Here is a 27147-nt window from a genome sequence, read left to right as displayed (position 1 = left end):
GTTTCTTTGGGTATTTAAATTTGAATAACTCGAAAATTATTAAGAATAATCTCCTTATTCAAAAAGATCACTATTTTCTTATAATATTTTTTAATATTAATTATTTTATATTTTTATTGCGATTCTAAAAGATTACTATTTTGTTACATATAATATTTTTAAATTTCTATTACGACATAAATAGTTGCTTTTCCTCTTTTTTCCAGCTATTTTCATCGATCACAGACTACGTGAGGACTTCGCTTGTGAATTCCGCGAACATGAGTAACACATACCGTTCGCGCACGATGCATCCGCCAAGTCATCGATCGTGCCGTCATCTTATCGCGAAAAAACGCATAGAGAGTGTTCCGTGATCGAGCTGGGGGACAAAGGACTCACGTCGCTAAATTCTCAGGACGAAAAACGGGAGTCCGCTCGTAAATTTCTACAACGTCGCTCACCGACGACGACGCCAGCGACTATGACTTGTCGTTTCATATGCTTTTACGAGCGACTGGAAGGGAAACTTTAAGACTCACTGACGCGAAGAAACATCCAAGACCAAGGTAAACTCACACATAGGACATTCCAAACATTATATGTCCGAATGTTATGTCTAATTTAAAGTAAAGCAAAGGTAGCGAAAATATATGAATTGCTGAATAGAGACATTTCATAGATATATTCGTAATATAATATCACGAATGTATGAATTTTTTTTCTCCCAGTAAAATCTGCACCAATGAAATTTGTTTGTCTTGCAGTAATCGATAGTTTGTATACGTGGGCGGTATGCGAAATGGATACTCACCGAGTATGGTGCCAACGCTGTTGGCTATCGCCTCGGAAATAGCACCGTTCGCCAACGCGTCCAGGCAGGCGCTAAGGGCGCACGCACACGCACTCGTACCTATAAGGTACTCCAGCACCATGTTCCATCCAATAATGAATGCTATTAATTCGCCTACTGTCACGTAACTGTACATATAAGCGCTGCCGGTCGTATGAGGCACTCGTACTCCAAACTCGGCGTAACACGCCCCTGTAATCACACCGAAGAAGAAAAGGCATTCAGTCACGAGGGGCGAATATCGTCGACGCGGGAGGACAGAGAAAATTATTCAGAAATGGCATGTCTGCGTCAGTAAACTCACGCGAACGTTAAACGTGATATCGAATGAACAAGACACAAAATCACAAACGATCACGTTTGGCGACAGAATAGAAAGATAAAGGCTGCGTTTCGATATTCACTGCCAGTACTGAAAATCTATAGTATACACGACATAAACTACAGATTTTCAGCACTGGCAGTGAATATCAAAACACAACGAAAGTGTAACGGCGAATGTTCGTCGGGTTTATACTCCCGCAAAAAGGAAAATAGCGGTTCAAAAACGCGGCACATCAAGATTAAAAAAATTTCACGAATTTTCACAGTTGAGTACACGATCTTGATGCGCTGGTTTTTTTTATTGCTATCTAAAGCGGATTACGCGTTTCCACGTTGTGGCGTGACGGAACATTGCCTTCGCCACCGACGATTATCATGCTTCGGTAATCGGCTGATTAAACTTCGGTTCAAGCTTTCAACGCGGATTACATCGCGGTATGGCACAGATCTCGTGCCCAACCGGCATAAACGCCGTAATAATCTGCTTACATCTTTCCACAATTCTCTCTTCGCCAGAGACGGATGTTGTCTCTCCAGTTCCACGATATTAACGTACTGTTACGCAAAGCGGGATACATTCTGCGAATTACGCCCTACTGCTTCACGTCCTCCAATTTCGCATCTCTGTGGGACGATAACGTTTACCCTTGACGTCAAGCATCGCGCTCGCTGTCACATCTGTTACGGTCGACGAAGTCGCGCGAAATCAGTAAGCGGCAAGGTTGAAGAATCTAGTTTCCATTGATGCTAAACTCGACGTTTATACGTCGGGTGGTATGTATTATAAAATATGCCACCAAGTCTCTAACAATAAGAAAGGAAAAGACGACGCAGAACTTCGCGGAAGCGAAAGTCTCGGCTCTACTTTCGCGGTTATCGAACGACGAGATGTGTAAAGACCAGTATATATCGAGAAATCCCATCTCTTCGAATGTTTATTGTTGTAGTTGGACGAGAACGTAATAAAATAAATATAGAAAGATAAATATGAACAATAAAGCTAAACGCAAGAAAAATATGAACGAGCTCGCGTTTCAGTCCGCCTTTAATTCACTTCGTTTTTGATGGAGGCAAGAGATTTTTCTCGCGATAGAGTGCGGTCACGACAGGTCACGATACGTCGCTTTCGACATCCAATGATTCCGATGTTATTGCAATAGTATAATATCACTAATATCAGCGATGATTACCACGTACTCCCGCGCTGATAGTGCGCCAGCGACATTCATCTATTAATAACGCAACGAATTAATTAAACAACACGCCGCGACACACCGTGCCATAGCCTGCCATTAATTGGCGCACGGCATCGATCTCTGAATAGCCGAACTAATTACAGCTTTACCCCGTTAGATCGATAATTACCGAGAGCGCGGCCGCAATCAAATGAGATCACGATCGATATGCAACGCGCTTCTTTCTCATGTACTTTCTATTTAACATGTTAATACATCTCGTATCCTTCCAGTTATAAAAAAATTATTTAAAAAATTATGACGACGATGCTTATAAGAAGTCATACCATTTTATATGTACATTCGATTATAGTCAAATCAACGATTCTGGCTGGGTAATTAAAAATGTAAAAGTACATATATAAACTGAATATCCATTACTCTTATAACTCATGGAAATCGAGCAGCTCACATTTTTTAAGATAGGGGCATCAATCAAATAATAATAAAATAGATTTGAACTAATCGTTTCTTTCAGCAAGATAAAAAGAAGTTCCACTTGATATCTCTCTCGTTCTCTTCACGCGAGCGCGATTCGACGAAGCGACAAATAACATGGCAAGCAGTAACGAATTGCTTCACGAGGACGCAAACCGCAGCGAAATTACAGACGATAAAAGGATCAGCGAAACAGGCGCGAACAAAACAAGACTGATTGAGACACGTTCGGTCCATTCATCGCCTCCGTATCCATTGGAAACCCTGTTCGCAATTTCGCAGTCGGCGAGAATATCGCGTCTGCAGCACGCACGGGAGACAGTTTACGGCGACGGCCGCGTTTAGAGCCTTCTATCGCGCACGATGAATCGTAAATTTCATTTGACGGGTATTTTCCGCGTTCGCTCTGCAAGAGTCGCATCACGATATCGATATTCGGGACAGTCCGGGCCGCTGTTATCGATACGACGGAACGGTCGGAGTTCGATATCGAACGGTAAAGTACTTGTAACGGTAAACTAACGCGTTGCAGCGCAGTACTTATGCCTGTAACAGTACCCGCAAAGTAAATGTAAAGCACCTCTTGTGTATAGTTAAAGTAAACTATTCGCGCAGCAGCGCGTCAGCTCCGGACACGGTTTTTAATTGTCCCGCGGGTGTCTAATTTCTAAAAGACTTCCTACGCGAAAATAAAAGGAAAAATTGATGTACTGAAATATCCCGTTATGTAATCTATAATTTTTATATGAGAATATTATACGGTGTAACTCTATAACGGTGTCAAAATATATATTACTTCACAAACGATGATAAAAATTTTCCTTAAATATCTGCGAAATGTGCGACTCCTTCTATTTCAGTTCGATTGGATCTCGCGAAAGCTCCTCGTACGATGCTCCAGTCACGCGTCCGATAACGTCGCAAACGTTGAAGTTGTTTGCCCGAGATTCTGCGGAATTACGCTTTTATGCGGTTTAAATCCGCACGGAGTCTACGGGATTCGTACGTGATATATGTATAGTGGTCGCGGAAGACGAATTTTCCGGCTCATATATCCCCTCACCGAAATCCATATTTTTGCGGAATAAGCTTCTTATCTGTGGCCATACCGCAGACTGTAAATTCCCTCGAGTCTACTGTGCTCTGCTTGCGCGAGAGAGATACCTGACTTATCGCTCTGTCGAAATTGCCGGAAGTTGCCGGCGAAGAAGTCTGAGAATCATCGCCATTACACGATCGTGCGAGAAATGTGTTGTGCATTTTTATAAAGAGAATTCACTTCGCGAGTAGTTTTCTCGTCGTTTGATTCCACAAGCTGCACGCGGCGATAGCTTAATTAGCGCATGCAAACATTTCATTTATATGCCTTTTATACGTGTTCGGACGTGTAGTTTGACTGCTCAAGAGTACGTAAAGGTTTAATTAGCTTCGACGGGGGCGGCCGCGGAACGGATAATATCCCTAACTAGACACGATAATGTATGACAGTCGCGATTAAGTAAATGTTTAATCGAAAGACTATACTGTCCTAGTACATATACGTCCGTATCTATCTAATCCGTTTATATCTTCGTCTTTTTCACTTATCGTTAGCTTCGAAGTAGAATTGTAATTAAATGATATACGCACACACGTATCGTTATAACACGACACGTATATATTATTTAATTACAATTCTACTTCGAGGCTAAGTGAAAAAGACGAAAAATATAAATGGATTACATAGATTCGGACGTATGTACTCGGATAGTGGCCTTCCGATTAAACAATTTACTTAATCGCGACTGTCATACATCATCGTGTCCAGTTAGGGGTATTATCCATTCCGCGGTCGCCCCCGTCAAAGCATTGACATCACACCCACGTGATACGGTCGGCACACACGTACCTGTCCATCATTAAATTGATCGTCCGTAAAAATAGTCGGAAACTCTTTCTCGCCGACGGTTAAAGGTCACTTCCACCCTCGTTTCCCTCCCCTCTCTCGTCCGCGCTGTTTCTTCGGGATTGTGAATCGCGGCAGAAATAAATCCCTACTTTCGTATTCCAATTCTGTTCATGTGGACTGTGCAAAGTCGGCGCTCCGCGTAAGTGTACGTGTGCAACCATCGCGCGTAATAACGTGGGATCGCGTGTAGAAGGCGCGGCTGCCGACGACGATCGCAAGAAGCGACTTTGATAGAGTCGCCGACCCGATCCCAGATAACGTCGAATGATTAAATTCGCGACGCCGGCGCCGCGCCGGAATCGCGTGTATTTAGGCAACGCGACCGATCTCATTCGATAAGTCCCTCTACAACACTCGTATTAGGTGTAAGTAACTCGTTCCAAGTGGACGCGAATGCATTCTTCGAGCATCTAGGTACAGCGGTTCTGCGACATCATAATCGATCCGCGCGGCGCTCTCGCTTTGTCGTCGCGCTATCTCGCCTAATGACCGTCCGCGGCGACAAAGAAGCGCTCCTTTTCTGATCTTTCTGGATGGATTCAGAAAGGCGTGGTACCCACCGGAAAAAATGGAAGCAATGGCTGCGATAATGAATGAGAAGACGACACCAGGTCCGGCAACGCTGCGCGCCACCATTCCTGCGACAAGGTACATCCCTGTCCCGACGCAGGAGCCAACTCCTAAAGACGTCAGGTCCAGAGTCGTCAGGCACTTCTGCAAACAGTAATCATTTCGGAGAGATGTAGAAAATCTGTATATCTCTAACTAAATAACGATGGGACAGAAAACATTTTCAAATTAGGCTACACGGATAATGTTCTAATATCGGAAAGAATTGATTTACAGCGTAACTTCACAGTCAACTTATAAGTAAGATTTTTATCTGATCCATGTGCTAAAATAATCCCTGTAGTTTTTTTTTTTTTTTTTAGGCAAACGTTTATTTCAATTACCCTGACATTAAATTGCACGTTGCGACGCGGTAATCTATTTTCACGGACTAGAGGCGGAAATATATTATTTGTTGTTTTATCCGGGGCAATTAACCTAAATAAAAAATAATCCCGGGGAGTGATTTATTTCGGTATTACATCGGAATTGTTTTTCTTTTGCAATCAAAGTAATTGACCCAGATAAATTATTGTTTGGAACATCGTTTTTTATTTCATATCTCGTGCAACAAAATTCCCTATATTCGATTTTTATCACTTTTTCCTTTTTTAAAATCGGTGAATTGTCGTGGAAAGATGCTTGACGTCGCGCAACCATTACCGTCGATCATAACTCGCAACGCCGGCCGGTCTAAATACGTATACGTAACGGTATAGTAAATAATGTAGCCCGAGCGATAGAAAAGAGCGAGAAACGTGACCTCGCGCTGCTGCCGCTTTACAGAAAGACACGACGGGGATCTTTTTGCGGCGCTCTGCAGCCGTATGCATCTTTGAGTTGCAGTTAGAGTAGAAACAATTACCGTCTTCTAGTTGACTTCTTTCTAGAATGTCAGTGCCATTTTTGCAACTCGCCTCCGATAGTTATTAATAAACGCGAAGCTCTCCGGGGGGGGATTCTTTCCTTTCTCACGTCGGCTATGGGAGTGGCTAAAATGCTCGGCACGGATAAAAATAAGGCGATCGCGAAGAGTTTATCTCGATGGATACGCGTATCGTTATTAACATTACATTGACAGAACGTAACTCGGACTCGGATCGAAAAGCTGCGAATCTTGTCTGACTCTAAATGGCACTCTTGTGTGTAATTCAGAAACACCTCGAGCAATAAGTCGAATGTATATCAGTTTTGATAATTATAACTGTCGTTTCGATACGTCTGCGAGTTGAAATTAACTAATCACGCGAAATTAACTAACAATAAGCATTCTCTCCTTATACTAGACGGCGTCTCGGAGATTAATGCCACGATAATAATAACGTTGATGATGAAATCATAAACTATTATCTCTTGTTGATACTTACGCATAATCGTGATTTCTCAAACGTTGCTTAGATTCACATTTCGCAAAGCTGCGCTTTGGATTCTTTATTGATACGAAAGCAGTTTGCCTAATCAGCGAAACAGTAAAAAATCACGTAATAAATAACGTATCGACCACCCTTTGCGCGTAGTCGCGCGTAGTCCCGCCAGTCCCGCCAGAATGCCTCGGAGTCCGCCATATGCAGTAACCGAATATATCTAGACTGCGTTGCCGCCGTCTTCGAACTTCGAACGTCGCAAGACACATTAATCGCGATCGCCTGGACCATCAGGGCACTCGAGACGATCGCCCGTCGCTCGATTCGACACTCCCGGCACTCGTTCGCACGCGAGATTCACATTCGGCGGATAAAAAGACGCGAGAAGCACGTAGCAGTCGCGATACGTCGTCTCCCTGACCCGCGCGCGCTACGCGATTGGACCGATGTGAATATAGCCGTTAAAAACAGAAAGGAGAGGGGAGGGGAGATGCGTCCGTTCAAACGTTCACGCTGCGACCGGCGCGGGCTTTTCATGAATACGAGCGATATTACGCGAAAACGAGTGAACTCGCAAAATTTCTCGAAAGATGAGTTATATATGTGCGCAGTTGGGTCGAAATAACGCTTTAACGTATTCAAGACGGATTAACTCATTTTCACGTAAATGTTAAAACACTCCGCGTATGAATTTCGCGTTACAATCACGCGAGAGCGGTATATCGACTCCGTTCATTCAAAATTCATTTATAATATTACACGAGGAAATATTTGACGGTTTTTCTTTTTCGTTTCATCGCGCATGACGTACTCCGACGACGATAGGTCGTTGATTGGCAAACAGTGCTCCGAGTTCGCTTCCTGCGGCGTATTGTTGTGTATACGCAATCACCTTGTCACGGCACAACGAGACTCGAGCCGGCAGGCAGTGGTACGAGCCGCTTCACGCATCGTAGTGTTATTATCATTCGAGACGCGGTGACAAGTAGGCTTAAACACATCAAGTGCGATCGTCTTTTAGGAGCAGGAACGATCGACGTTTCGGCTCTCGCAGTCAACGAAGCTATTTACCGAAGTATGTATTTCGTGAGACTCTCATTCGCTTGAAGTGGAGATCGATGTGACAGAGGATAAAAGTTGTAAATTATAATTTATGAGAATTATAAATTATTCTTGATATACCAACTGATAATTATTTCTCCACTGACGCTCGGATTCGAATAAATATCGTATCGCGCGCTGGCTCTTTTTCATTTGTTTAAACTTTAAAAGTAACTTGCCCGTTAAATTGCGAGCACAAAGGTAATTTAAACATAATGGCAGAAGTAATTATGTAACACATAATAAACAGAGAAGAGAATTTCTTGTAATTGCTAATAAAGCAAAAGGGAGCAAATTAAAAACGGCGTTGTATAGTGGACGAGATCGCGTATCGAGTGTCACACGTAATTGCAAAAGTTGCAAGGTCTCCAATGGCCGGCGAATCGAATTATCTGGCACCGCGGTATAATGTTACAATTAGTCAATTTCCATTGAGAAATAATTGAGCGGCAATGATGGAAAATGCAGTTTGCGCGATTAGCAACGTCGGGTTTCGCAGAACGCCCAGCATTGATCCGCCGGATTATCGCCGCGATGTTTGAAACACGAAGAGTGCAATATCGTGGATTAATGCAAATACTGCATGAATTATTGCCGGCGTTGGTGCCCTCGTCTGACGCAACATTGACGCATAACGTAACGTTGATTTATGCGCTGGCGCGCGATCACGGGAATTTTGACGGAATTTTTCGAAAGAGATATCTGAGAGAAATATATCATCCTTATTCGAGCTTGGAATTTATTCCATTCCATCCTCAACTATCACGATTAAATCATAAATATTAACAAAGTTTCGCGGAGGGAATTTTATACAAAAGAAAAAAAAATATTCCTTTTTCTAGAAAAGACAAAATTAAAACGCCGATAGTCCGAGACTTCGTGTTATCAGAATGTTTGTCAAACTTTGAAGTTAACATATCTTCAACAAAGTTTTGGGCTGCGTTATTTTGGCTTGTTTAAACCCTATTTAAAATATAACCAATTAAGCTAATTATTTATATCTCGTTAATTGCTTAGGGAAGAGCGAGAAAAGGAATAATATTTAAATAGTAACAAACTCTACCGCTTAATTCCGTGGCAAAGATGACCGATCGCCTCATCGTGCGCGGACATTCGGGTTTTGATCATCGTTGCGTGGTCCTGTGCAATACCGCGTAGGTATACCTTTCGTGCTAAGCGTACAGGCTAAATAACGAATGAGGATGCAGAGTTGCCGGAATTACGTGCGCGTAGTAAATACCGCAAGTCCCATAGCGGGAAATCGTTCGAGAGAGTCGTCCCAAATGTCGGTTTATACGCTCGTAATTCCTGAAGCCGTGTACACCACTTTCGACGAAAGCGGCAAACGATGGATTTCGCGAGCGACGAAACGAGTGGCGCAATTTATTTATCCTCGTTTACCGGAAAAAAATTCGCGACGCGTGTACAAATCCGGTGGGCGAACCGATGACGGGCATTACAAGCTCTCGATATGCCTAGCGCGTGTCAACAAAATATAAAATATAAACGTATGAATAAAACGCGACAAATAAAATCCGATATGATTCCATCGCTTTTGGAAGACATTCCGTAATCAGCGGATATTTTTTTCCTGTTGCGCAACCAATAATATCTCTCCTCGATTCGACGAAATCTAAATTGAAGAGTCGGCAATTAAACCTTCTCTCATCGAAACGAAACGATCGTTTGAGCACCGTTGACAAAAATAAATCGTCGGTCGGACAATACTCTCCCGTGGCAATCGCGTAACGAGCTATACGCTTTACCCGTGTTCTCTCTCGGATGACAGTCCCCTTCCTTCATTCTCGTCGCGTGCTACTTTCGCATTAGATAAAATTTTCTTCTTAGCCAGAGCAGACGGTTCTGTCTGTGTGCGCACGTGCACGCCTGTGTGTGTGTGTGTGTGTGTGTGTGTGTGTCGGGCTTGTGCTATTTTTCTGCGCGAAGTAGATCGGTTATTGGGAAACTTCGCGGCGGTTTATGCGCGCTGCAACTGCGGCGGAGCCGTCTACCGTGAGCAAAGTAACGGCTTTGCAACGACCGACGTCGCCGTTGGAGATATACGGAAGTTTGCCGTGTCTTTCTCTCTCTCTCTCTCTCTCTTTTAGCGTGCGACACGGACTATCGGAACGACAAAATTACTGCAGCGACAATACCACTGCAAATATATATATATATATATATATATATGTATATATACCACGCACACACACATAAAATATACACACACGGAGGACCCATGTCTCTTTGAGAAATTACAGGGCACCATCAGCTCGTCCGCGCAAACGACAAATTTACCGGCGACAGCTTTTCGTGTACCACGCGCATTTACTTCTTATACACTCGACTTCGTCATTCGCAAAACTTCGTGTTCCCTAACGGACGCCGTCTTCGCCGTTTTAACGAAAGGAGGGAGCGTTTTAGCTTATTAGGACAAATTTGAAACAAGCAGGACGATGCCTCCGTCGTTTATATCGTGTGAAATTATTTTTATAACTGCGCGATATCATTTGCGCAAATTATAATTTTATTAACGCAACAGTTAACGGAAGTTTCCTCATGAGTTCCCATCAGTAACCTTATTTTCGCCGCTCTAAAAGTTGGCTTTAATTGATGATTAGGAGCAACGCGCGCTGTTAAACGCTCATTAATTTAACCTCGTTGTTAGTTACCTCTCTCATTATAATAATCTCCTTGATTTCCTTTGCTTATTCGTGTAACAATTCCGGCAAGCAATTGGCGGAAACAAAACATCTAGCCGCTATAATAAAGACATAAAGAGCCAAATTCCATCGACACGGTTTCAATTTTATATTTTAAAATATAACGCTTGAGAAAGTTTAATTGACATTTAATGGACCCCAATGTGATGTCTAAGATTAAATTTATATCTAATGATTATACTGTTATCATTATTTACCTGTAATTTCTGCTTGGAGTCGGCTGGATGAAGTGGCTCGGGACCGGTTTTGGGCTGGTCGCCCTGCAGACTTTCGATGTTCTTTGTACGTATCAGCTTGCCGAAGAGCTCGAGGCCCTTCTCCCGGTCCAGCTGGAGGTCGAGCTTCATTTTTCTGCAAAATTAAGAGCGAACGGGTTATTCACTCACGCACCCGGAAGGGAAAGAGAGCAGTTCTCGCAATAACAGGTAAGTGCTTTTGATCGATGTTTTCCACAAACATTCGTCGGCATGGTATAGGCATGTGAAATAAAATATTATGCAGAAAACGTATCGGCGAAGGGATGGTCGGGTAATATAATAGAATCGCTCTGAAGCGATGCTCCAGCATCGCGTCTGTCAGCTGTCTGCCGATGAAACGAGAGAAAATAATTAGAGAGCAAATATCCGCGGAAATGTATGGACAGTTCTGGCGTTTGTTGAACGAGGATTAAAGGGACATATATGCAGTTGAGGATAATTATACGCTATCCGCAGATGAGATAAAATTAAACGTATTTTTCAGGTGTCTCCAAGTTTATCCGGCAGAAATGCAAACTGAAATGCACACGTATGCACACGTAAAAAGTAATTAAAAATTATACCGATGTGTAAGATTGTTATTTCCAGCGAAGGGTTAATATCTGTCTGAACATAAGCCCTTTATGAGATTAAAAATAGCTTCTACGGCGGCGCAGAGAGAGTAGTTTAAAGGTTATCAAATAAACAAGAGTAAATAAGTCAAACGAGTAGTTTATCATGAAACTTCCGGACCGTCTTTGACATACAAAGTAATCGAAAATAATGAAAGGCTTTTATACCTATAAGAATAATATTCTGAACAATAAAGGGAAAGTTTCTTCCCGTGAAATGTCGCAAATAAAATATTCGTAATAAATCAAGCGATTCTGTTGCGCGTGTGGACGAAACAGGTAATAATAATACAAATGGGAGCAATTCAGAGGATAATTTCATTTGCGTGATTCGACAAGTAATACCTATCGGACGAATACGGAGCTATTAAAAAAAGAAACTTAACATCGGATTTCATCCATCATCCCGCCTAAAAGCGCAAAACGACGTAGTCGCGAAGAGATGGCCAGACCCACCGCATAATCGAACGGCAAATCGGCCGTTTCCGAAGACAAACGAGCTCTGAAAAAAATGTCGCCGACATATACGGCAATGCGGCCCTCTTTTCTTCGGCTCGCTTGTTCCCAGGGTCGGAAGTCGCGCACATGAATTATCGATTTATTATCTGGCGACGTTGCTCCTCAACGCGGCGCAGCTCTTTCACACGTTTCTCTCTGACGGTGAGCTCCTATCCGTAAGAGCTTATCTGAGAATGAAAAATTATCATGCGTCTACTCTTATCATCCTGCGAAATTATTCTTCGATAGCCGTCCCCCGAAATCGCGATGTCAAGGTTTAATCGATTCGACCGCATATTTGCCTGCTAAAAATATCAAATTATTTCTTATTGACACACAATCAATTTTCATAGAGAATTCTTCGATTAATCGAGAGCTCTCTGGCCTGAAATATCAGTACTTTAAAATTTTTAAACTGTATTATCTCATCGGTAGATTTTATCTCATGAGGATATTAATTTAAAATATTACTGTGTATTTAATTTTAAATATTTAAAAAACATTACAATAAATGGCGACACTTCTCGTCAGGTTGTGGAAAGTGGGTTCGATATTGAGTTGGATTACTGCGAAAGATATATTATTTCCATAAATCGGCGGACGTAGGAATGTCAAATGGAGACCTATTCTGTGAAAGTTTCGATGAGATATCACGATCATTTCGAACGATTACTCGTCCTCCTACTGTTACTCGAACTCGATTAAAATATCGCACGGTAAGACCGTCGTATTATAATGCAGACGCGATGCACTCTTCACGACGGATTATGCAAACAGCGAACAGCCGGGATAATCGTCGAACGAGTGAATGGGAAGGTACTCGGCGTATTAAAGGGAATAAATTATTCAGGGGATATGCGCGGGCGAGGTTGAAAGTAAATTTTACTTGCCCCTCGCTGATAATGGATTTTCAAGATACACTCGGAATTTTACCCAAGAGTCACCGAGAGAGAAACCGGCACGTGCGACACGTCGCGTCGCGCTGACAAGTCACGAAATCCGTATCGCTTGGAATGAACGCGCGAAATTTCCCAACAGAGATGCAAACTATGCCAGCGGAAAACATTCGCGACCCGATGTTTGAAAAATACGTTGATTTTGGTAAATTTAAATGTGTACAACAGTCAGACGTTTCTCTGCGCCCGTAAGACAGAATGTATATAAACTTTTACTGTTTAAAAAAATAATAATTACATTTTTATTGCATTAATATATTTCAGTGCAATTCTGTTTATATTCCCTCTCTTTTACATACAAATGCGTTTCAATTCCGTACGTCACTATTTTTAAAATATATTTATCGTTGAATAAAAATGCGCATGTGAAAACCTCTATTCTCCGTCCCGAAAGTATCCTCATTTCCTGCGCATATAGCGTTTAGCGAAAATATTACGCCAGTAAAATAAAAATCTTACGAGAATCCCGACCACTCCATTTGCATGATAGAGAACTTTATTTCTCGCGTTCCATTAAGATATTCCATATGAAAGTAGTTTTCAATAATGCAAGCGCGATTTTATTTTGAAGCAACAGTAAGCAAAAATTCGCCGCGAAATCGACCGATCGCCGCATAATCGCGCCTTAACATGGCAGAACGCAATTAACCCTTTGTATGTTACTCGTGATATTTCACCGTGGAACATCAACCGTCTCTTTACGTCACTTCTTTCGTGTTAAGTCTTGTCATCGCGCTGCGGGATGCCATACAATTGCGAAATGCAAATGTATCATTCTCCATCGACTTCTCGTTAACGAAACTTAGATCGCGCGCCTGTCATTTTTATCTTCATCTCCTTTCATTATTTATCATATCTATTTTTATTTCATGATGGAATATAAAAATATTTAAGAATATTAAATAAATGTCGCCCGAATACACGATTATATTTTATATACAAAAAGCGATTCGAAAATAAGTTCATAATATAAAACATTTATTTTCACATAATTACTTCTACTGCGTATAAAATTAAAATCTCTATATTAAAATCTACAAATTATAGTAATTATTATTGGATTGCAATTATTATTATACGATATCATATATTACCTTACATAATTTGTAAATGTAATAATAAAATATGGGTACATCGTGTCGCAATTTGTTATCGTACTGCTCTTCGATTTTCAGCGAACGTCAGCTTTAAAAGAAACGACAATACGGTACGAACGGTATACGTGCGGCAAACACCGATAGGTTTAAAAATATCGGCCGGGCGAAATCCTGCCTGTATGGGAAATTGCAATTCGCAAGATACGCGAGAGAAGAATAATATCGCAGCTTCGTTCCATCGTGTAACGCGATCTCCTCCGACGATATCACGCACGCAAGTTTTTAATTAAGAACGAGGGCGAAACGAAAGCACGCTCGTGCCGCTGTTTATTGCACGACTATCACGCCGAGACAATCGCGATAAAGCGAAAGCTCGTCCGCATTCTTCGACTACTTATTATTAAGAGGGTGGCATCACGGTTTTCTCCGTTAGAACGGTAAAGAACAAGTCACTTTTGCGACTTTCTTTTTAAATGGAATTTCCTTTTATTTAATCTTTGATTGCAGAGAAGAGCTTTGCGTTGGTACAACATTTCTGAACCTTTCGATCAGCGAGACCACACAATAATCAATCTTTTAAAATATCCCTTATTCCTTCTTTCCTCTCTTCCTTCGTATTTATTTTCCTTAACGAGGGGATGCGTTTAGATCCTTTCCGCACAGTACACTATTACGTGATTGCTTTACGGAAGGACCTTTTTCCGTTTCCATCGGACGTGCGCATCGTGAAGAATCGCCGCAAGGGTCACGACGGACTCGGAGATCATACAATGCTGAGACTCGGACTCGGCGGAAATCCGACCGCGGCCGTAGATCGCGTAGCGTTATTTACCCGCGATGCACGCGCGGAATACGCGACGCGTATACCGTAAACAGTGATAAACAATTATCGTCGAGGCCGCGGTAAACTTCGCGGATGAGCGAACAATTGTGAACGGCAACAGGCGGCTTTTTACGAATGGATTGTTAGAAATGCAATTGTCAGGATGTGTTTGCGACAGCTGAATCATCGCTGGGTGTGCCGTTAATTAATAAATCGGCGTAATAGGTACTCTCGCGAGAAAGGACGACGCGCGATTATTTCCTATATGTTATAAGCTAAAACGCGACGAAAGTAATTTTGCGAAAAGTTTATTAGCTCAACGACGATTTCTAAATATTCTTTCAAATATTTTGATACAAAATATTGCACGTTATTTCGTTAAAGAACAGAAAATATTTGTAATGTACGCGCTGCACGCGGAACATTACGTGCGCACTTAAGTCCTGGCTCTCCCAGGTGAGCCCCGGGGCTTAAGTACGATTACAGAGATTCACAGAAAGAAAATGTAGATAATAATCGGTTTCGCGTTCGCGGCGGTGCGGCACGGTTATTTCCATACGATTTGCAAGAGGCGTGATATCATAGCGCGGCAAAAGCTTTCGAGTCGGTCGGTCGTTATCGCGCAAGCTATAAAAGAGAGAGAGAAAGAGAGAGAGAGGGAGGGAAGGAAAATACCGTTTTTAATACTAATTTTAATTCAAGTCGACACGCCTCTCATTGAACGCGGTGCTTTTTCATTCTTCCGGGTGGAAAGGAGAAGAATCGTGACTTCGTGCTCGCAGGCTGCCTGCCCTTCGACGAGGGGAAGGCAGCCCTCTGTATATGTGCGTTAGCACGCGGCCCTTTGCACTCTCCCGTTAACTCTCACGATGTTAATTTCGACCCTGAAATTTCCAGAGACCATTACCATTAACGTTCTCCCAGGAAGGCAAAGAAGGATACGCGTGAATGTGTGTGTGTGTGTGTGTGTGTGTGTGTGTGTTCCCGCGAAATTTGTTTAGAATTCGCTTAATTTAAATTCCTTGCGCGCAAGGAGATCGATACTTGGGCGTTACATGCCGCAGCTTGCGACAATGATCGAGATAATGTAACAATCGCGTTCCTCGTTTTAGTGCTGCAGTAGGTAATTTTTTAATCGTCGGTAATTCTTTTCAGACGACGATTAAAAACGATTACAAGAGAATAATATTTCATTAGCTCCACGCGCGTCGGACACGCTATAAATTTATTTCACTTTTATCGGGCGCGTGTCAGTTTCACTACTGTACATTGAAAAGTAAAAATCCACGTGTAAAATTTATGCGCGATTTATGATTTGCAAGCATGATTCGTAATTTATAGTGATCAAGAGAGAGGACTTCTATTTCGAGTGAACCTATTCGCTTGCTCGTGCCACTTTTGCATTGTGCACTTATCGTATTAAGTATTTAGATATGACGTATTACAGCATTTCGAGAGATTAAACATCATTTTCACGCTACCCTCGCGCTGTTCCGTAAAGAACTCTACAAACTTCGGAATAGCATTATCCCCTGTAACATGGATGCCGATACCTACCGCGAAAAAAGGAAAATGCACTTTGTAAAACGAAGGCGAGCGAGCTCGACTCTCGTATCCTGAACGGTCACGGGCTGGCGATTTTGCGGTTATTGATCCCGCCCTCGCGGTGTGTTCACCTCCCGGTGCCGTTAAAACAACCGTACCGTAATGCTAGTACGTATGCACGTATACATACACACGCGCACGTATACACGCAAATATTCCCGTCGATACATTCGAGAGAAGAACTCTCTGTCTCTCTCTCTTCCCTCTTTCTCCCCCGCCCTCTCTCTCTCTCTCTCTCTCTCTCTCTCTGTCTCTCTGTCTCTTTGTAATTCTCTCGAAGAATCGCAGACGTCGGCCGGACGTGAGAATTCTAATCCAGAGTCGAGAGTTTTCGCCCGTCATAAACTACAAACTGGAGGAGCTTATTCGTGCACCCCCATTCATACCCCGTATAACACCTGGTGAGTTTGCAGGCGCCGGAGATTCTGCAATTGCAGAAGTCAGCCGTACCGATAACTCGCCAACTTTTCCGTTACGCGATTGCGAAACTTTCTCTTTATGCAGCTCCCGAGGATTCAGATATTCAATAAGGGACCTCCCATTCGTGACGTTACTTGTTCGCATGCTATCTTGCGACATTGTATGAAAATGTGGAAAGACGTAGTGCCGTGGATAATCTAACGTTAATTTTAGTTAGACTGTTCTATAACGTATTGTCACGATAAAAACGATTCAAACGGTCTCGCGGAGAATTTGGACGTATCTGAACGGGATACTGTCACATCTCGTCTTCCACAAGAGAGAGAGAGAAATCAGTTCTCCTTAATCTTATTTAAATTTTAAAAGCGAACAGAACTAAAAATGTCATACTCGCACGCACTTCTGATCTCGGACGTTGAATTTTGCATGCTGACATTTTCCTTTGCCGACAGTTTTCTTAGATTCCGTAAATATCAGTAACGTGTCAAGATGGCTCTTACGTCGAAATGTCAGATGGGAAAAGTTGTTTCAGACGACATAAGCGGATGTAATAATACCAAAATAAATCGCGTTAAGAGACGCGATTTTTCCTGAAGGACGGATTTCCCGAGGGCCGAGCTAATGATTGAGCTCGATCACTAGTTGCATCCGCCATTGGATTAAACGGATGACTAACGATCTTGTTGCGACGCGCTTATTTGCGAAACCATTGTGATTTCAACGTGATAAATATATGATGCGGTAAGTACACACTGTAAAAGTGTGCGCGAGCAAGCAAATAAATCCATTTGAAGCAGAATCCTTTGCTGGTCATTCTAAATCACGAATCACGCTTATAAATTATAAATCAAGCTGTAAATTATAAATTAAGTACGTTACTAAAATTGTATATCGAAAACAACATCATTGCGCAGCTTTATATAATTTTTTAATTATATCTAGTCTTTTAATGCACGCAAATGTTCACTTCCGTTATTAATATCATTAAAAGAAAAACAGAGTTCCAATTGAGAGAAAGAGAGAGTGTAATATAAAATTAATTCTAATATAAAATTATTTAAAAACTAAATAATCTCAATAATATGACTATTTCTAGATATTCAAAGCTCGCGTTCATACAAAAAATGGTAGATACGAATGACCGGGTACATAAATTCAAAGAGAGCACCTCATTATTTTGTAAAAGAACAGGATCGATATCTTTTTTTTTTTTTTTTTTTTTTAGAAAAAAAGAGGAATGCATTACGTTTGTGCTACGTTTGGAATAAAATTATTCCGTTTAACGAATCGGGCGACTTATTTTGTGTCGCGTGCTCGATTGTTATTGCCGCTATCAATACGGGACGCACATAATTGACGTTTAATTGGATCAGAGCGATTTTACAACGGTACCCTATCTCCATGAAATCGATCGCCGCGTTAACGATCGGCCGAGTTTGATCATTCGCACGACGCGATAAAACGCAAAACGGAATTAACGACTACGCGGTCGCCGGAGCCTGTTTATCAAAAAGAATAAGCGGAGATGTAATCGCGTTTCGGTCGATACGCGGACACCAAAAGAGGTGAATTCGACGGGAAATTTTCGCGCCGCTGGAATTTCTCTCGTTAAATAATACCGAAAGTACGACAAGCCGATTTACAGCAAGCCTCGGTTTAAAGTCCTGGATTAAACAGGCATTGTCAAATAATTTTATCTTGCGCTACAAAAAAATGCTATTTTTATTATACAAGAGAACCAACCGGCATCGCGGAAAAGCGACAACGATAAACTTCGATAGATTCGAGTATCGACTTTACATGCCTTTTTTAGATATGATGATGATGAGTATACTTTGTGTTTTACATACCTATAAAATACAGTCAACTTTGAAATTCTCTCCGGTAAAAATGGAAGAGGAATAAAAAATGGTCAAATCCGAGACCAAAAATAATCGAGTCTCATGGTATATTCAATTTTCCGGTCTTCCTCGCAGCTTCAAAATTAAGATGAGATTAGAATCTCGGTATTCTCGTCTGCAAAAGTACGAGAAATGCAATTAAGATCGTTTGAATTTAAATATCTTCAATTTTCTTCTTATATACTGCCACTTATTTCTACCTCGCTCGTTTGCATAATTGAAAAACGATATAATCTTCTTGTGACGTATATATACCGCGAGAGTTAATGCGGGTAACGCTGCAGATATTTTACCGTGGCACCTCGGCGAATTTACGGGCTTAGCGATTTATCCCCGATCTTCGCGTGCGTTCGGAAAATCAACGCGCGAGTATGCCGCACGACGACGTATCGCTGTAATTTGTCAGTGTCGATGCGCGCCGTCCTAATAGTTCGATACCTCACTCGCTGCGCGATTTGCTTGGCTGCACGGCGCGGCGGCTGATGCTTCGAATTCTCGAGTTTAAGTGGATATCAGAAGACACGGCGTTCACGACAATCCGTCTTTATGATTTGCGTTCCATCTTGCGCGCTTCTCGTCCATTTTCTTTAAACTATCTATTTTTCATATACCCCCAATATGATACTAAATGTCGATAAAACTAAATTTTTATTTTTAATTGATACTCCCACACTATTACAAATGGTAAAAATATTAAATTCTCATATTTACAATTAGCTTAGTGATATTGAGTTAAAAAAAGGGAAATTTTATTTATTTTATATATTTGCTCCTCTCGAAATATGTATATAGATGTATTTTTACAGAATTACCTATATAATTATACGTTTTAACATATTTGTTCGCGATCGTTATTGAATCGTTCAATCCTTTCGCAATTTCGTAATCCTCCCGGGAGTCAACGTACAATTAAACACTCACGTTTATCCGCTTAATGATCGCAATGGCGAGATTGTGTATTATGATGTGTATTGCTCAAATCCCTGTCATTTGTACATAGATAACGCTTGATATGGATCGCGCTTAAGCAGGATTCTTCAGTCTTTACATAGTGCTCACTAAAGCAACTTTGCGACGTAAGCCGGTGCGCTCGAATAAATTTGACAAACTTGCAAAGTTTGAGAAAGGGAGCCCGAAGGTGATCATTCTTCGAATTATACGCCCCGATAATGAGAACGAGCTACGGACTTATCGTACATCGTCAGTATTAACTTCTCATCGCTGAAGTTCGAAATGTTTAAGGAGATGTCAGCGTATTTAAAGTTCTTCGTGCTTGACGAGATGAACGATATAATAATCGTTCCTAAATTCGTTTAAATCGAACTGCCGTTTGGTAGCACAGAACCGAATATCTTTCAACGACACTTCGCTCATCTTCTCTTAAATTTACATCTTTTCTTTTTAATTATTCAAATATTGGATGTTATTTCAGGTCACGCGCTAATTAGCAACAGCAGATCAATCTCTATGTTCCGAGATTTCGATTTCGATTTCGCAAATCGATGTTTCCTCACGACTTCCGCGTCTCAAGTTTTGATTGCTTCCAACATAACTTCCAGCATGGAGATCTCTCCCGGCGTTCGGATTCAATTATCTACGCGTAGTCCGCACCAGCCTCGTTGTAACTCACGCCGGTGTGTTACGCAACTTGCGAAATATCCGTCCCACTGTGGAATTGCTCGTAACAAGAGTATAAACCGTACAGAACAGATTTTATCGTTGCCATTGTCGCGCATAAATCACGCTACGGGAGCCTACATTCCCGCAGGGTCTAAACATCCCGCGTCGCAGCAACATCCGTGGACGAACGCCATGAACATATAATAGAGAGAACACAATATGCCGATAACAAATACGAATTAATCCATCTCGATATTAATCTCGGACTTCATAAAACTATAGTCGAACTAAACGAAATTAAAATTCTATTATGCTGAAAATTGGAAAAGCGATAATATAGGGATTTAAAGGTACAAGATCATATTTCTCGCGTTATTTCTAGTTTATCTTAAAAGTAAATAAATTCAATTAAAAATAAATTTAATTAAAAATAATTTCAATTAATCACTTCTCTCTAATAACTTTGAAGTGAAATATAATATCTACAAGCGATTTCTTCTTCATAGAATTTATTTGGATTATTCTCTTCTTAAAGTGTTAAACATTTTAATGAATATCGTATATGCGATATGATAAGTAAAAATTAATTGATTTAATATTTTGACGTAAAATTGATTTTGCTCTGCGGAAGATTAATATCGCCCACGAGTTTGCCAAGAAATTAGTCGCGAATAGCTAGTCCGAGCACGTCGGACGAAGTGGGAGAGTATTATAGCCCGGACGAACGTCACCGCACGTAATGGAATCGTTCTCGTGGAAAATCTTATGGAAGATAATTAAACGAACCGGCCGTGCCGCTGCTGAACGTGGAGTGATTCTCTTTCTGCAGAGGCACTCGGCACCAATACCGGCGCGATCTTTTGAATAACGGCTGACAATGCTCGGTTTCTTCGAACGAGATGCTCGAATCGCCCTCCATTTCCCTCGTTTTCTCACTTCTCTCCCCCTATTCGGAGTTTGCTGGCAAGAAAACTCGTCTGTAATTAATGTGCACACAATGCACATCTGGATACGAACACAATCGACCGTTCTTGCTTTCACCTCGATAAGAACGAGAAAATAACGCGAGATCGAAAATTGCACGGGAAACAAAGACGCTGGTGCTTATTGTTTAGATTAGAATCACTCGACGGGAAAATCGAATTGTGTAGCGACACGAACTTTGCCACTTAGGTTTTGATATACGCGAGGTACTCCATTCAGAAAATTGAAGTTTCGCGAAAAAGTTTACGAATTTTCCGCGAAGTGAAAAATTCACCCCTACAATAATCTATTATATCATGTCAAAGCCACACGTTTGCAAAATTTCGGTTTAATCCTCCGGAAAGCTTTTTCAAACTTTCGATTGCGAGAAATACTGCGGAGTATAAAATTCTGAAAAATTTGATTGATATTATTTTATTTTACGATTACAAAATGAAATAAATGCGTCGGGAGAGAGCCATGTTTGCTCCAGACAAATAAGCTGAAATTGATATGAAAACGACTATCACGCGTAACGGTAGAGAAATTCAGATTTTTATAAATTTTTTCGCGATTTTCATCTCAATTTGAATACACTTTTATTTCGATAAGCGCCCCCGGATGTTTTATCGAACGAGTAAACCAATTATTTCTGCAACTTCTTATGTCCATCATAAAATCTATCATAAAATTGCATATACATATAACAAGCTCGCAACATCTGCCCGCGATATCAAATGTACAATCCTCGCGTGCCAGCCCAGAAAAATTCTCCCCCTTTGTCCCGTCTACCCCCGTTACCCTTACTTGCTACCTATACCTACTCACGCTATTGTGTCTTCCCCAAGCGAGCCACGAGGGAAAAAACTTTCCATTCTCTCGCGTGCGAAGGAAGGAACGAGGGAGAATTCTTCTTCCTGTCTTATCTTAAAATACTTTTCGTGCCTCTGAAAATGTAAGCCTTTTAGGGGAATACAATGCCGCCTATTATATCGCGTCACCGGCGCCGTCCGACTTCCGGACATTTCGCTTACAATTATACGCCATTGCGAATTACGTTATTGCGAAACGTACAATTAATTATCGCAAAGCGTATTTTGCAAAGCGATATATTTAAAACTGATTCCGCTGTCGTCAAGAAAATTCGTCCCGTTAAAATGTTAAGTTTCTTTCGAACAACATTCGATGGTTGTTTTGCCATACGTGTCTGAAATGCGTCGTCCGTAAAACTTTCTTTCTGTCTTGAAAGGAAGTTTTACGGAATTCGTTTTCGAAATCACGTGTCGAACGCGTTCCGCCAATATCTTCCATTTGGCGAGCTATAGATATATATCGAGACTCGTTGACCTCTTGAAAGTTTGAACAGGAATACTGCCAAATTTACGAAGCCTCTTCGAGAGGTTCCGCAGTTCTGCGCTACACAATTCCCCGATGTGCGAGCATCGGAAATTTTCTCCTCGGGCAGTTGAGTTACGGCTACGAAGAAAATTTAGGGCAGATGTCCCTTTCGCCACGGGACCCCTTCTGTCATACCGAAGTAGGATACGTGTTTGAAAATTTAAGATAATCTGCCATATACTTTGACCTCCTCGGGGAAACTTAAACAAGATATCTAAAAATTTACTATTTTTCCTTAATCTTATCGAATATCGATATGTAATTTAATTTGTAATATTGAATATTGGACATCGGATGTACAAATGTAAAAAATAGAGAGTCCGTTTCGTTATTAAAGCTCGCTCTATCTCGTCTGTGTCGTCTTTTAACTTGCGTCATTGCAGATAAATCTTTATTATAAATTAATAACTTAAAGAATAAAATTGTAGTTAAACGATGCAATTAATGATACATTTAAGAAATCAATTATTATACAAATTAAAGTTCAAAACAGAGTTTATTTAACTAAATAAACTAAACATATGGAAAAACAGATTTTTTTCTCTACATTTCTTTACGCGTATAAAGTTGATTTGCCTTTCTATTTCATAATTTGCAAATATCAAGTAAATAACGTTATCCATAATTCAACGGTATTCGTTAAAAGGCAGACGCAAATATGATGTCCGGAACATCGGTGTATCGGATGCAAAGCATATAGGCACGCGTCAGCGATTGAATGTTCGCGCATACATCATGCAGGCGGATGGAGGGCTTATGAAGAGCACGTGTTGCTCTTTTTCCTTCAATGGCACGGTTACGCCGCCATAAACGAGCTCTCGAAATAAATCCATCCCGGGGGAAACGAGTGATTCCTCTGGACGTTCTTGCATGCAGGAAAAATGAGACTTCTGATTGGGACGCGAGTTGTGATCAGTTTCGCATAATACAGATCTGATAGTTGAAAATTCACGTAAACACATAAAGCATAAAAGTATGTACGAAGTTTTCTGAAGAATTAATAAAATAAAGGTAGATCTCTCTGAGAAAATTGTACGTTGTACAACATATTAATGCTCTAATTTTTTATTTCTTTATCTTCTCATTGGACAACAGCACCCGCTTCAGATGCTCATTTCTACTTCATCTCAGTCTATGGAAAACATGGATCATATATATTAATTATAAATTTAATATAAATTTAATATAAGAGTGATAGTAATAACACGCTAATTTCTAGTCTTTCTTAATTTTCCTATTGAACAATAGCATTTTCTTTATCACTTTTGCCCATCTTTATATACGAGAAGTCGTCCATAAAACTGCTATAATATTAAATTGTACCTTCTTTCTGTAAATTACGTCTTATACTTGCCTTGAAATTTAATACATGACTTTTATAAGTAGGTAGTTAAAGAAAGTGCATCTTCTTTCTCAATTTGTGTACTTAAATTAACGGAAAGGAGAACAAAGAAGCTTTAGAAGAAGAAACGTCATCCGATCGGCGTAGAACGAATCTTATTAAAGTCTATATACTGCACGTCAGGCGTTTAGTGGACTTCACGTTGATCGACGATCGCAATTTCAGAGTGTCCTTGATACCTTTAATCCGGTACACCCCTCTCGGTATCGAGAACCTATTACACGTTTAACGAGGTCGCCGTTAGAAGAAAATGATGTTACAGCGATATACAGGCTTATTTACGGTGCGCCGAAACAGTAGTCAGCATTCCAGGTATAAAGTTGGCAGGAAACGGAAGGACCGTCCCGCAACCGTATCAATCGCCACCAAATTTTCGATTCCTCACACGACATAAACATATTTCGCAACGTAGGCACTCATTACATCGCGTTAAACAAATCATGTGACAAAGCACACGAACGTGTTGACCACAGTAGTGTTGAATGCACAGTAGCATTCAAATTTTTAGCTACTTTATCTTTTTAAATAAAATATTTGCATATATATTTGATATTTAGAAAGGATTATCATTTTAGTCAGACCCGTTTATCTCCCATTAAACATTCCCCGAAGTTGATCCCATCTAGACGGCGAGTTTCGGCATGATACAAAGGGAGAATTACGCAAAAATTCCGTCCGAAATATTCGCAGCGAAAATTCCGCAGCTGACGTGGGCATTCGTGTGCCGCAGAGGCCTTTATGCGAAACTTCGTTATGCATAAAAGCGGATGACAATCCGGCTGGTGATGATGCATCGCGCACGTGCGATGCTCCCGTGCTGTCGGAATGGAGCTTTTGACGCGCTCGTATAGATCCAATTACCGGTTTCTGAATTGTTTCGCAACGGAAGTCGCGTTAACTTCTCTTGTTTTTTTTTATTTTTTACCGTCCCGCGACACGTAAATGAGCACGGATATTTAACTGTGTTCCCTATTCCCTTTGGCATTTCGCTGGCCGCGCAATCATCTTTCCATCTCAAAAACGGAAGGTAGCGAGTCGCTACTTGGCGTATCATACACGGGAAATGCCTGTATAACGAGGTAACGTCTCGCGCAGTCAGCCGCAGTCGAAAGAGCTTCCGCGGTGATCGTTTAACGTTGCAGAAAATAATCCGCGAACTTCGGCTCAAATTAATGTTCGCTTGTTGATTAATTTTCCGCCTCAAACGTGTAACCAATACCTCCTTTACCTCGTATCGCATCGTGCTCCCTCATTGAATATTCCGACGACATCTAACCGACGACGTGACTCGATTATTGAGAGATCGAGGAATGACGAATCCCAACAATACTGAAGATTCGAGCGAGATTTCTATCTCGTGCATCGAGAATATATTAAGGCGGATGCGCCAAAGATATGTAACATAGCAAAAGTTACGTTAATTACAGACTGCTCTTATTTTATCGCAAATTATGAAAATTAATGAAATTAAATCACTCTCTGTTATTCTTCAAGTTTGCATTTTTCGAGCAAACATCTTTCTATTTGATTTGAATAATTTTCTTTCGTTTTGCATCGTTCAGATGTAATACAAATTGGATTTAAGTTAAAGTGTTAAAGAATACGCGCTCTAAAATAATCTAAAGCAACCCCGAGGGTGCTTACTCTCTTGGAATTTCGTCAAGTTCGGTACTTTCTCTTTTTCTCTTTCTCTCTGTTTCTCTTGCCTCCGCGGAAGACGCTCTGTTCTTGTACGATGAGGTACTTGTACGTACAAATCACCGTATACCGCGAACACGGTGTAACTTCAACGGCGGCGAAACGGGGTCAGTTCGCGAGTGTGTAAAAGCCGCCTTCCAATCCGTATCCGCGTACTGCGAAGGTCGGAGCAGATTGCACCCGCAAAGCCCGAGCGAGCGCGGGACCGCGATTAAGGGTTGGCCGTGCGCCAGTCACGAGGCGCATTATCCGTCTTCGGCAGCCGGGGAAATAAATTTACGGGGCATGCTCCTCTCTTTTCCGTTCTTGCTCTCAACGTGGGATAGAATGGATATATTTGTGACAGTCCCCCTGTCCGTCGTAAGTGAAATTTAATTTATCGCTCGGTATCGCGGAATTCTAATCCGCATACATGATCGTCGTCGTCGACGCAACGATACAAACGTTAAGATCCATCGTTCAAAGGGCAGTAGTCCCGCGTTCAGATAATCTTGACGAGATTCGGCACGCTTGATCTCTCTATACGTTTGTAAATCCAATGACGTTTACGTTTACTCGCTAGATGATCAATTTCACCGAGAATCGTGGAGCTCATTAAATTGTTGATCCAATCCTATTCTGCATTTACTCATCTGCGCTCGCGAGTGCATAATAATCTCGTTCAATAATACACGCTCGTTTACGTTTGTCGCAGCCCGGTGGCCGGGATGCACGCCCCCGTCTCTCCTCCGACCGTCTTTACGGCCGGGCACAAAAGGGTTTGCCAGATAAAACTCGGCAAACTCATTTTGTTCCTGCGTCACGGTCCGCTCGCAACCCGATCGAGCCTCGTCATTTTTTTATAGGCGCATATGGCGCTTTTACCCGCCTATCTCTCTCTCTTCTTGCCACCTCGCGTTGCAAATCGAACACGCTCCGTCTATTTGATCCGACCTCGATTCGAACTCGGTGGCCCCCACCAGCTTCTATCACCATCCTCCAAAATTATCATGCCATACGCTCTATCCTCCTATAAAAGGATATAAGGCATACTAGTCGATTCCTAAATAGAATTCGAGTCTGGCTTTGACCCGGATTCACCCGGCTTCTGCGCGCCGTTTACGGTCGTTTTTGCGGTCGGGATTATCGCGTTTCTCATTTATAATGTAAAAATATCGCGTCACTTTTGGAGAATGGTATTGAATGGTATTCGGCCCTAATGAAAGATAAAGCGATCGTAAAGATAACTCACCAAATTATGCCAATAAAGTTGTAGAATCTATCGATATAAATAAGCGTACGCGAATGAATGTTGTAAATTGACGCATTGAGATACGAGAGAACG

General features: G+C 41.4%; 1 protein-coding gene across 2 annotated transcripts in view; it reads right to left on the bottom strand.

Annotated features, from left to right (window-relative positions):
- LOC139768649 (solute carrier family 7 member 14) overlaps nucleotides 1–27147 on the bottom strand; it is a 79075-nt gene that overhangs the window by 29349 nt on the left and 22579 nt on the right. For both annotated transcript variants that reach the window (XM_071699059.1, XM_071699060.1), the window contains exons 2-4: nucleotides 10772–10925; nucleotides 5338–5491; nucleotides 794–1024 (exon numbers count right to left, since the gene is read on the bottom strand). In XM_071699059.1, coding sequence (XP_071555160.1) covers nucleotides 794–1024; nucleotides 5338–5491; nucleotides 10772–10925 — 539 coding nt within the window. The remainder of the gene's footprint in view (nucleotides 1–793; nucleotides 1025–5337; nucleotides 5492–10771; nucleotides 10926–27147) is intronic.

The sequence above is a fragment of the Temnothorax nylanderi genome, unplaced genomic scaffold (assembly GCF_030848795.1).
Source record: "Temnothorax nylanderi isolate EJ_2023f unplaced genomic scaffold, tnyl_v1.0 TNYL_tig0017_pilon, whole genome shotgun sequence".
NCBI lineage: Eukaryota > Metazoa > Arthropoda > Insecta > Hymenoptera > Formicidae > Temnothorax > Temnothorax nylanderi.
This window is presented reverse-complemented; position numbering and strand designations above follow the sequence as displayed.